Source organism: Macrosteles quadrilineatus, unplaced genomic scaffold (genome assembly GCF_028750875.1).
Source record: "Macrosteles quadrilineatus isolate MER2022 unplaced genomic scaffold, UCM_ALF_1.0 Scaffold_1__1_contigs__length_201487025, whole genome shotgun sequence".
NCBI classification, from domain to species: Eukaryota; Metazoa; Arthropoda; class Insecta; order Hemiptera; family Cicadellidae; genus Macrosteles; species Macrosteles quadrilineatus.
The window spans coordinates 13,247,869-13,261,474 of NW_026542594.1; the positions used below are offsets into that span (position 1 = coordinate 13,247,869).

A 13,606-nucleotide genomic window follows, 5' to 3' on the forward strand; every position below is an offset into this window, starting at 1 on the left:
ATTAATATATCGAGAAACAAACAATTACACGTAATAAAAACCTCGCTAGTCCGCTGCATTGTGATAGGTGAAAATCGACGGAATAAAAACCGCCAATACAAGAAACAGAAGTTGGTACACCTGCAGCTCCCTCCACAGCTGCGCGCGCTGCTGGCGCTGCCGCTCAACACATCCCCACCTAAAAGACGAGCAAGTTGTAAGTCGGCCGGGTCGATTGCCGAGCAGTTTGTTTCTCGCATATAATAATTTAGTTTTACAGGCCGGTCAACTGGGCTGACGACGAAATAACTTGTCGACGTACTGGTTTTCAGTATTTATCTATTTATTTAAAAAAGACGTTCTAGTGGCCAGACGACCAAGTATCTTGTCGGTCAACTGGTGGCCCCCTGCTGAAATTCGGTACACCGATTCTTTGGGCATTAAATAGGAAAACGGAAAACTAAGTAGTTTTTATTCTGATCGGGCTTTCGGGCTCCGTCCCAGTGGCTCTGGAGTTTCCCATGTTAACCTTATGATTTTTCATATTTAAAAGGATTTAATGAATCTTAACAGCTGTTTCAATTAAACAAGTTGGTTCTGTTCTATGGTGTTCAATAGCATTAAAGTTACAAGGATTACCAACAGGGTGCAGCACTATTATTATGACAACAGCCAATTTGCAACCAAAAGGTGAGTGAGCGTAGCGAACGAACTTCAACCTGGAGGCGAGTTAGCGTAGCGAACGAGCTAACCTGAAGGCGAGTGAGCGCAGCGAACGAGCTCCAACGTAAAGGTGAGTGAGCGTAGCGAACGAACTTCAACCAATTTGGGATTTTGTGGTGATTGAGCCATGCGAACGAGCTCACTTATGAAGTTAAACGGGGCAAAGCCCGCGGGTACAGCTAGTCTTTAATAAATCTGAAACCCTCAAGGCAGCCTACCATCTGAAGGTTGCAAACCTATGAAGGGACTACCTTTCTGGGGCAGGCCACTGTGCTATTGCCAAAACTGTGGCTGCATGTCCTGTGCTTGACATGACCTCAGATGTCCTGAGCACAGAGGCAGTTTTCACCAAACCCTTCACTGTTGAATTCCACTCCAGGGATGAGTGGAAACATCAAGATGGACATCTCCAAGAAACAGAGAGCTTCTTCTGGTACACAGACGGCTCCCTAATCTATATGGAAATCAGGCTTTGGAGTATACAATCGATCGCCTAGAACAGAATTTCTACCAGTCTGGGATGATACTGTACCATCTTCCAGGCGGAAATTTGTGGCATCTTGGTTTGTGCTACATTCGAACTAGCCGAAGCTACCCATACAGGAAGATAGTAATTTTGTCTGTTTGTCAGGTTGCTCTTAAAGCTCTTGACTCAAATTAAGTCACTTCAAAGCTAGTCTGGGAGTTTTTCAACACCCTCTGCAAACTTTCCACAACACAACTCTGTAACTCTCGGCTGGGTTCCGGGCCATGTAGACATAGGTGACAATGACAGTGCAGATAAGCTGGCAAATAAACGGTGCGAGCATGCCATTCCTTGGGCCAGAGCCATTCTGTGGCATTAGCAAAGCTACCATCAAACATGCAACCAACAAATCTTTGGCCGCAAACTCTGGAAAAACATTAAAAGTTGCATCTGACGTAATACATATAAATAATAGTCTTGGGGGATTTAACCTCTTACTGATAAATGAAGTAAAAAGTGATGTTTCACAAAACATAGAAAAAGTCAGCAACCTTGAAGAGGAAATCCTGTTGTTAAAAGAATAGGTAGTACAATATTCTCGAGTGTAGGAGTTTTGCCAACGGGTATCAGGCAGAAAGGGTCCCCATCCGCGAATTCCTCATACTGCGGAGTTTTGCCAACGGTTGGGGGTTGGCGCGAGAGGGGGATGGAAGAGAGAGAGATTACACGTGACCGTGAGGGTGGCTTCCGCTAGGGGTGGACAAACCAGGCAGGATGCTGACTGTGTTCAAAGGAATGCAGTTATGCACCTCTGACTGAGAAAGGAAATGTATTGAATTTTTGAGCCAGGAAGCACTCTTGACACACTGTTTCTTGTGGAAAGGACGTGTGATTGTTAAGTGTATCCGCCTTTTCCGTAAAATGAAAACGTACATATTCCGTAATAACATCTTCCAGGATACGCTATTTAAAATATGTATATGTTTTAATATTTACATACATTTAACTGGGGATTCAAATGGTTAGATTCGGAAAACTAATATAATAGTTGGTACAACCATAGTAGCTGCTGTACTAATTTTGGCCTTGGCCGCATTGCGTAAAATGGTACTTTCCTGTTAAAGGGAACATTCATTATTATCGATTATTTCTTTCCGATACATCGATATTCTATTTTTGATCCGATAATGAACGAGATGTCAGCTGACAACTACGATAAGTAAATATTGTTCAGTATCAACAAACAATTTAAAAATCTATATATTAATTTGAAACTGTTTTTCTTTGTGACAGCTAATTTGAGAGAACGGCTGGGCGTAGAAACTCGGTAGGGGTCTCTAAAGAAAGGTCTTGGTCTGTAGATGAGCCATCAAAAGAGAAATGTGGTAAATTCCCTTGGGGCTCTGCCCAGTGGCCTTTAAATTCCCATCCCATGTTATTCTTATGGAGGAAAAACGGGGTTTTGTCACTGCTAATTTCAGAGAACGGCTGGGCGTAGAAACTTGGTAGGGGTCTCTAAAGAAAGGTCTTAGTCTGTAGATGAGCCATCAAAAGAGAAACAAGGTGGGGCTCTGCCCCAGAGGCCTTTAAAGTCCCCTCTTTAGATTTGTTTACATCACGACCATATGCTTACATTTACACTACTTTTGAATGAAACAGCTGTTAATATTTAAATTGTGATTTACTAAATTTGTCAAAATGAAGTATTTGCAATGGGTTTTGATTATTTCTAGAAAACACTAAAAAACAAAGTCAGCTTTTGAAAAAAGATAAGATATTTACAAAAAATTTTAATTATATCTAACTGTTGTGTACATCTTTAGTATTTCTATAATCTTTGAGTTGACTCTTATAAAGTCATCGGAAATTATTTTAAAATAACGCCTGTAATGCTTTGCAATTGCTCGAATTCGAGCAACAGGTACACTAGTATTATATTGAAATGAAAATGTTCTAAACTAACCTTACCTAACCAACCAAACTTGCTGTAAAATTTCCAAATTCCGTTTCATATTACTCACATGCCTTTTCTGTTATCAAACGAAATTTTAAATGATACAGCAAACCCAGCAAGTTTGGTTAGTTATATTAGGTTAGTTTAAAACAGTTTTACTTATTTATGTTTTGCCTAAACAAGATCAGATGACAATATGTAATTTAAATGTGTTTGAAGATATTAAAACAGAAGGTATGGATCGTAAAGGAAAACAAAATTATCGATATATCGAAAGAAATCAGATCAATAATAATGAATGTTCCCTTTAACAGGAAAGTACCCGTAAGATATTTTAAAATAAACATTTAACAGTGGCCAAATTAATTAATTATTTTGCATTAGCAAAATACAGTTAATAAATGCGGTTAATAGTAAATACGGTTGGTTTACATAACCGTAACAGAATGCAATCATTTAACGTTGAATGCAAACTTCATTAGTGCCGTTTTTTTGTATTTTCTAAGTCACGTGCGAGACTGCTAACTTCAGTAGATAGAGGTTTCCAGATTGTTTATAACTGTTAATTGTTATATGTGTATATTATACAGGGTGTATAAAAACTCCCTGGAAAAATGTTGTCCACTTGTATTTTATGTTAATAAAAAACATATTTTAAAACATGGGTCTAAAATGGCTACTTTTCTGCATGTCGGTTTGTTTGTTATTTTTATTTAATTCCACTTAACTTTTAAACTATTATTGGAATCAACTTTAAAGTCGATCAATGTATGAATACTAACAGGATCTTACTTTTTGTTGACTACCACATGTATACGTTCAAGCAATTCAAAATGGCAGTCATTGAGAAATTTAAAATCGGAAACAGCATAGTTTTACAAAACATCAACTCTTTACCCTTGTAATATTTGTTTAACTTACACAGTATATGTTCCGTACCTATTTATAATTCTTAATTTTTAATACCAACAAATATTTAATAGTACATTTCTTATAAGCAACATTGTTGTAACCATCTATCTTCTATATATTAATACATAGGCAAGCATGTTTCTTTAAAACCTTTTTTCTTAGCTCGTGTGCATCGCAGAGAAAATCTACTCATACTGTTAGAAAGATATTTTCCTGTAGATGTGCAGAATGCCTTTAAAGATTCAAATAGACTAAAAAATAAACACGAAAAATGAATTTGAAATAAAAAAAAATTAACATGGGCTTTATGGGTTGCCATGCTAACGGCTTTTGCAAACTTACAGTTTGGGGTGAAAAATAGAGAAGTCTGTTCAGTGCAATTGGATTTTTTAGCTAGAAGTGGTTAAGCTGTGGTGGAATATTTTTGAAGATGAACCTTTTTAGTGCGATCATGTGTTCATACGTGTCAAATTTTGAGGTTAAATCAAAACAAACAAACTGGCATACATAATACTCAATTGCCAATCGTTAAATGTACTTACTTTACTTTAATAAAATCACTTGGTCAGTAGAGAATATTTACAGTGAAATAAAACCGTGATTCCTAATACCAAATCAACTTATGAATAAATTGTTATTTAATTATGGTCTTCAAATTAAGTGATGGTTGATTTAAAAAGTAAATAATTTAACATGAGCAAATATTAAAATATTGAATCTTCTTGCAAAATTAATGTCGATCATTATATTGATAGAATAATGTAGTTGCTGTGACTGGGATACACATGATAAACTGTTGGGATAATTTACGTTTCGTTTGGCTACCTTTTAAGGGTTTCAAGTTAGGGGTCAACAGAATTATATACTCTCGAGATGACGAGATAAGCCTTTATACTTTTAATACTTTTCAATGAAATTATAGCCTAACGTTTTGAGCTTTGACACAGTTAAATTATAATTAACAGCTAAATTGTATTGCTAATAATTCACTTATGGATTCTGATAAGTTTACCAGGTATCAAACAGTGAAACGTTATACGATAGGCCGAGGTATAGCAAGATTTGAGTTTGGTTTATAAAACACAGGAGCCTAAACAAACAATGAATCTATTCTAATGAATCATACAATGACATAGGTAATACTAAATTAATTAATTTGATCTTAAATGAACATTATTTCGTAAGTAATACAACTTTGTCCCTAATTGACAACATGCCAGTTGGTTTGTTTTGATTTAACCTTAAAATTGACATGTGAACATTTAACACATGATCACACTCCCTACAGCCAAAAAGGTTCATCTTCAAAGATATTCCAACGTACCTCAACCGTTTCTAGCTAAAAAATCTAACTGTAGGCCTACATATTTTTGATCGAGTTTCGACCACTGGACGACCTCTAGAATGGTTTATTTCGTTACTAGTGTCGAAAATGGAGTTTTCCTGGTTTTCCTATAATTGGCCTATTTTCTGTAAAAAAGTGAACATCAGTGACTTTTACCGTGTACGCGAATTTATCTGGACATTGCGTCAATTCGTTTCCGTACTTTAAGAAAGAAAATATTGTTACAAGATTTGAATTTGAATGATTAACGATTGATTGAATTTGACTCTCAACGATCACAAAATCGGCGTCGTCAGAAGACATCAAAGCAACATTTCATCATTCATCATCCTCCAGATCGCACTACAATCCTCCTACACTCATCCGCCATTCTTATTCTGGTTTAAATACCAACAATTAGAAGTCCCTTTCTCAAATAATAATATAGTGAAAATATCTCAATAAATTTTGGTACAGTACAAGTTATAACACATAAGTTGTATTATAAACTTTGCAATTCGCTGAGTACGAAGGTTTTTGTGACGCAACGGCGGTAATATTTATTTGCAAACATATTTTTAAGTAATATTTAATTCTTAATTACTAACAGATAATTATTTTATCAATAAAAATAATTCAGCAGTACAAACTTATTAAATATGATTTCTTTTAGGCCTAATTCTCTAAGTTTTCGCTAGTAGGATAGGATTTCTGCTACGAGGACCTTCTAAGTGGGATTTGTAAGCGAATATTGGATAAATCTCAACTAAACGAAGCCATATATATATTTTTATTTCATTTGATTTGATACACAAAATGTTATCAATATATGGGAAAACGCGAGATATAACTGCAAGCCTTAAATAATTATATAAATAATAAAAGCGTTATCTCAGCATGAGAACAGGATTTTAGACACAGCTCTTGTCAAATATAGCAACGTCTTAGAGCTAATTTATTTGTTTAGGTGAACTTAATGGTGCAAATATAAATTGAATTATTTTTATTATTTAAGGCGAAGAGTTTAAGAACATTTTTGGTGCATCTAATAAATAAGACGCTTAAAGACACGTGTATACTACTATGCTTGAGTATGCTACTATAAAGTTGAAAATTACTGTATAAGAAAACATTAATTTACAAGGATAAATACTCAACTCATTAGGGGACATATGTACGTTTTCCTGTTATGAGAAAGATGGATGCTCTTTAATAATCACTCGAAGAATCGATGTGTCATGAGTGCTCCTGGCTCAAAAATCTTATACATTTCCTCCCAATGCGACTGCATTCCTATGAACGCAGTGATCACCCTGGTCGTCAACCCCAAGCGTAGACAACCCTGACAATCGCTCTCTCTCCCTCCCTCACACTCTCTTTCTCCCGCCCCCACCGTTGGCAAATCTCCGCACCAAGAGGTGGCCGACGGCATCCCCCCCATCTACCTGACACCCGTTGGCAAAACTCCGGTTCCCAATATTCTCGGCTAGACAATAGAATTATCTCGAGTGTGACACTAACAAAAGGTGAGGAAATATTCGTTATAGGATAGGTACTGAATAATATTGCGAGTGTAAAAATTAAAGAAATAACATTTTGTCACTAACATAACTTGATGAATAAAGATAATTTGAATTTGAATTTTGAATTTGAATTAACAAACAGACATAAAAAAACTTTAGATTTTACACTGGAATGTTAAATCTACTGGTGTTAGTTGGTCTATGATAAAATTCACTCGTGGTAAATTGCGGGCTTGTGCCTGAAACTGGTGTGCTTGTAGCTCAGTACAAGTACTGAGGTGTCATAGTTGACCGCAAATTGTCCTTGGAGCCATAACAATTATTTATGGATTTAGACAGCTAAGTCAAGTGCTGTGTGAGGATCGCTGCAGTAGTGTCTATGTTGGTACAGTCTGTGCTACAGTATGGTCTGCTGGTCTAGGGCATCATATGCTTCAATGCTTAACCCCTTGAATGCCACAACAATAAATCATTTAACAAACTTACAAAAGCAACATAGATACCCCTCTAATTTACTATTTTTGGTTTTGCCAGTTTCAATCATTTTGCAATTATATGTATACAACCAATGTTAATGTATTTCAAAGACAACAAAGACAAAAATTTACTCAAGCTAACTATTAAATTGTTTGAATTTTGGTTAGATGAACTCCTAATAAATAATGACAAGATCAGATTTGCACAATTTAATATACTTTGTTCATTTTTTTTATCATTTAGTTCAAGTAACTGCACCAATCTATAATTTTTGTTTCACTATTTCCAAATTCCAAATTTTAGCTTTGTAAAAATTACATTTAAATTTTTTCTATAAAAGCATAATATTTATGATAAAAAATATACATTTGAGGTTATTACACAAGTTTTAAGCATGCTTTGACTAAGATTAAATGTTTTTCTTTCAAATTCAGTTCCAGCAAAAGGGGATTGGAAACAGTTAAATAAAAAAAGACATGTTTTGTCTTTTAGTTTGAGAGTTAAAGACTCTTAATTGAAAACGAGGTTCACAAAGCTGTGATCTATTTTTAGTTTTTAAACTTATGAATTTTAAACTTTAGTTTTGATTTGCACTTTATTTTGCACTTGTTGGCATATTCACTTAAGGAGTTAATTGTTTCAAACTTAATAAGATGTAACAATACGCTACCTACAATTCTCACCTGATTTAATCTCACTTTTCAGCTCGAAGTAATTCTTTTCTAGATCAATCAACTTCTTTGGGATCTGCATCAATACTTTATGCACAGAATATTCAGACTTTGTCTCTGCTTCTTCACTGTCAGATTCATCAAATTCGTATTTCTTGTTATAGATCAAACTTGAATAATGTAGTCCTTCTATGTCATACTGTAATAAATATTAAAACAATGATAAGGTGGTAAAATTCTGGCCTCAGGTCGCTCAGTCTGGGAGTGGGTTTCCAAGTATGGGGGGGCCTTCCAGAGTAGGCTGGGAAATGAATTTTGAACCTTAAAAAAAGCATTATAAACTATAATGACACTTAATAACAATGCCCAAAATGTAATCAAATAATTAATTCCAAACAAACTATTCCCAATTCATTCAATTATTTTATTTATTATTCTCTTTGACTGGGTCAGTAAAAAAAATCTAAACATCTTAGTTAAGGGCAATTGTAACCCAAAAAAGGGCATAGGTTCTGATAATGATAAGAGGTAATGATAAATTTGGTATATCGAGGTTATTTTTTCAGCCGGGATCGTCAAAAACTCGTTAGATTTAGATTGTTGATTTGGTTTGTTCTCTTTGTAGAGGTGAAAAATACATTGCGTCTTCTAGAGAGTTCTAGGGAATTTAAAAAAAAATTGTTACATCAAGAAATCTATAATCTATAAATAGATATAAAATCCAATGTATGTTTGTTTGTTTGTTTGTCCTTTATGGACTCCGAAACCGCTTGACAGATTGTAATGAAACTTTCAGGCATTATTAAGCATTATTCAAGGATGGTTTGTGTGAAGTTTGGTGCAGATCCGTCAAAAGGGCTCCGCCCCAGTGGCTCTGGAGTTTCCATGTTAACCTTATGAGTACTCATATTTAAATGGAATTAAAGAATCTTAACAGCTGGTTCAACTAAACAATTTGATTCCGTGATGTTCAATAGCATTAAAAAGTTAATAGGTTTACCAACCGGGTTCAGCACTATTATTTTTTTTTTAATTTATGACAACAGCTAATTTGCAACCAAAAGGTGATTGAGCCTAGCGAACAAACTTCAACCAGGACGTGATTGAGCCATGTGAACGAGCTCATTTTGAAAATGAACGAGCATTTGACATAAAACCACATTAGGACAGGACGATGTCGCTGTCGGGCCAGCTAGTTTGTTATATTGAGGTTCGTTAAACCAAGGCTAGACTGTATGTTAAATAGCCTAATTCAAATTATTAAATAATATTTCCTTAGTCAAGTGTGTTCTTTTTTGAAAAAATTGCCTTTAAGTTTTGGTTTAATTTTTTTTTTTCTTATCACAAATAAAACAATAATCCTAAATAAACACTCAAATAAAAACTTGTCTAAACTATAAAATCTGCAAAGTGCCACTTCACCCAATAGTTACACAATAGTTATTTGTGTAACTAGTGAACAAAGTGGCACTTTGCTGCACACGAGGGAAATTGTTTCCGCACAAACCATAGGCGAGTGTGGAAGGTTTCTCAAGTGCAGCAAGGGCAGTTTGCACTCGTGTTACGCATTATATTTTTTCCACAGTTACTATAAATCATATAAATAATAAGTCTTTCAAACACTGTAGGTACAACACGTTTTTAAGTTAGGTTAAATTCAAACATTGAACTAAATAGGAAACGCTGCACCAGCTGATTGTAGTCGTAATATCTTTAAGTGTTGTCAACTTATTTTCAAGCATACACGGATTATGTGCATAATAAAAGCACGCGGTTTTGTGTTGTTTGGTTAGAATACTGGTGTGCGCCAAAGTAAAAACTGTGTGCCAAAGTAAGGCTTTTTGTACAAAAAAGCATTACAAGTGGGTTCTGGGTAAGGAAACCCACTTTGTCTAATGACTGTAGGAAAATAACTACTGTAAGATTATTTATACAGAGTGTCCCTTAACTCTCTGGACAAATGTATATAGCCTTATTTCTTAGGTCAAGACAAACACATTTCACCATAGGAATATGGGTCTGTGGTGCCTAGTTTTCCGACTGTCTGTATTTATGTGTTTTTTACAAAAACATTAATAACTCCTAAACGGTTTGAGATACAGCGTTGAGATTTTGCAAAAATGTTTATCTTATTAAGGCTTAACTTTGTTTAAAATTTTATACTAAAAAATCACTAACCGATTCAAAATGGCAGCCATTTAAAATATTTGATGCCAAATTTCACGAAAACCGTTACCTAACTTAACGAAAAAACTGCAAGAGACAAAAAAGTTAGTAAATTTTATGTAGTTTTCAATGATACCTTATTACACGTGGTTTTCATTATCCGTGGTCTCCCACCCCTCTATTACCCTCAATAATCAAGCTTCTACTTTACAGTTAAGCCTAGATGCCTAGATGCTACTGAATTGTGTTTTAACGAGGTCAAACCCTGACGTATATTTACCGATGCTGTTTGTAAACCTCAACTTAGCGAAATTCCAGCAAACATATTGAGGCTATGTTTACTGGAATTTCGGTTTTAACATAATCCTTGATATAACCAATGTTCAGTTACCTCCTTTCAGATTTGTTATACCAAGGTTAGACTGGATTGCATTATGGGCGTTCTAAATCACATTATAAACAAGGGTAATGAACATAGCAATTTTGGTAAAACGAATAGTTCTAGGTAATTAAATCCAACTAGATTGGTAACCCTAATGGTTATATAAACTCCCCTGTATTAATCAATGGTAACACTGACTCGCTGCAGTATCTGACAGTGGGAAACTGTGGTCACCAGAACAAGTCAAAATTTTAGCCATTTTAAGTTAGAATTTAGGTCAGGCTTGTGTTTGCTATTTCACACAGCGACTATTGTTGAGGCAACATTTTTATGTCAAATTGAATATTTAAATCGCAACAAGAATGCACATCCAAACAAACAAAAACGTGGCTTGGCGATCAAAGTGAGCTATAGGAAAAGTAAGAACAAGAACAACAGGCACAGTGTCTCCCACTCGGACCAAGGGATTTTAAATTCCCATTTTCATTGCTAAGCTATCCCATTCTCATTGCATATTTAAACATAACTAGTGGCTTGTAGGGACATAAGTCCCTAAAAAGCTCAAATGGAAAAGAAATTATTGTAATATTTAAACAAACTCAGAATCAAATTATCTATATGTCAGGATAGATATCCCAGTACAACATATCTTTTGTGTAAAAAAAAAACAAAAAACAGTTTGTTGTTTGTCTTTGTTTTCTTTTGTTGATGTTATTTTCAATAAAGAATTTGAATGATTCCAGAGTTTTAACTGCTAAAGGCAGCAAACATGTTTATGAATAAATATTGGTTTATTAAGCTAGCTACGGTTTTTTGGTTAAGCTGATAAAAAGGCTTCCCCGATTGAAATACAGTATTGGGAATTGTCTTCGTCAAATAAGAAAAGGCAAAAAATGGTGTGTTGAGATAAACTTAGTTCTTGGTCAAAACCGCTAAATTAGCATCCCTACCCTACCCAGTTATTATTTCTAAGTCTATGCTCATTTTGTAAAGGTTTAACAAAATTAGTCTTAAGTAAAGGCATCCCATTGACAGAACTTAATCCTAAATTTGTTTCTGATCAACATTTAAAAAACCACTATTAGCCTAGTGTGTATATGTGGTGGTAATCCTCCTTAAGGTGTGATTGATTTACATATTCTATATTCTACCTAAAAAGGGCCTAATCAACGTCTAATTACTAACTATTTGAGACTGGTTAGGGTTCCATTACCCAGTTATCGAAACTAATCACGGCATAAATATTTTTGGTTAGTTATTATTATAAGCCTAAAGGTCTAAACAAACGGAAATTATCTCTATGTTCTACTGTTATATATAGGTGCTCCCTTTACTACCATGCATGCTAGGCTATATTATTTGAACCTTTTTTGCTTGGAGCAACAAAGTACTAAGTACTTAATGAACAAATACCTGTACGAACCTACTTCATCTTTATTCCCAAATTGTTTTCTAAGAGTAACCGTTGAGGTTATTCCACTTCATACAACATATTGTTTACACGCTACAATAAATCTCAACTATAAATTTTAGTAAATTTACAAAAAGTGCGGAATAAATCTTTAACATATGTTTTGAAATCAAAACAAAGATCTTCATTTAATCTTGAATCGTTTCTTTAATCTTGAAACAATTTATTTCAACTTTGACATAACTAAAAAGTCTTGAATATTATGGGTAACGTTTTATCCATATATATAGTTATATATAGTATATAGGTATAACTATAGTAGTAGTATATATAGTATATATAGTTGGTTTTATATAGTATACATTACATTGCAGAATTGACTGGCAAATGAGTAATCCAAATGTAATATTGCTTACTTGCTTAATGATAAATCACGATCAGCTGTATTGAAGTGAACAAAAATTACCAGTAAATGCCTTCTATTGCTATTCTTATGGAGAACATTTTACGTTATATCTAATTTTGTGTCAAGATTTTGGGAATTTCAATATTTTTCCCGCCGTCACGGGATCGAGACCTTTAATTTGAGCCCTCTCCCGTCGTTCTAGACTTCCCAGTTGCCCACAATTTTGACGAAAGGAATCGGCTTACGTAATTAATATATAGATATGATTAAATATGCAGTAATATATATTATACAGTAATATCCTAACAATAATATGAGTTGTTTAGCTTCTCATTGTGATATTAAAAAACATTTTATAAACATTTAAAAACGTTACCTCAGCCCCTCCTCACAGCGTGTGGGTTCGCCCATGTGTTAATCAAGTATAGGTTCTGTTTGAAAATTGCATTTATTTAACTTACCTGGCGTTTGAATAACACAAAATCTAATGCGTTGGCCTTGAAAAACGTGCAAAAGACAAATGCTAGTTGTAGGTGCAGGTCTTTATGGTCTTTATCATTTATGAGATCTTTACGACCTTTTAACCTCAACATCTTTAGTACATGACAAAACTCGTTATGTTCCAAACGAATTGTTCCCCTAAAAAAGAAATGCATAGAACAGGATAAAAAATTGAGTGCTTTTGAAGTTTACTAGAACAACTAATAAAGGTAGGTAGTTTTTTTTATTATTCCAATACATAATCTGATCTCTAAATAGCCCTCATATATAAATTTTGGGTACTTTCCTGTTAAAGGGAACATTCATTATTATCGATGATTTTTTTTCTCGATATATCGATATTAACAAATTGAAACATATCAGCTGACAACTACGATAAATATTGTTCAGTATCAACAAACAATATTGAAATGAAACTGTTATTAAAAATAACCTAACATAACTAACCAAACTTGCTGTGTAACATTTAAAAATTCTGTGTTTAACTTGCCTTTTCTGTTATCGAAACGGAATTTTTAAATGGTACAGCAAGTTTGGTTGGTTATGTTAGGTTAGCTTAGAACAGTTTCATTTCTTAATCCATATAACAGACTATTTTAGCCTAAACAAGATCAGTTGTCAATTTGTAATTGATCGGAAAACAAAAATATCGATATACCGAGAAAAAATCATCGATAATAATGAATGTTCCCTTTAACAGGAAAGTACCAA

The 13,606-nt window shown here is 34.2% G+C and overlaps 1 protein-coding gene across 2 annotated transcripts in view; it reads right to left on the reverse strand.

Annotated features, from left to right (window-relative positions):
* The window catches only part of LOC128982954 (uncharacterized), a 43,120-nt gene that overhangs the window by 21,551 nt on the left and 7,963 nt on the right, over nt 1–13,606 (reverse strand). For both annotated transcript variants that reach the window (XM_054402058.1, XM_054402059.1), the window contains exons 3-4: nt 12,856–13,033; nt 8,042–8,228 (exon numbers count right to left, since the gene is read on the reverse strand). In XM_054402058.1, coding sequence (XP_054258033.1) covers nt 8,042–8,228; nt 12,856–13,033 — 365 coding nt within the window. The remainder of the gene's footprint in view (nt 1–8,041; nt 8,229–12,855; nt 13,034–13,606) is intronic.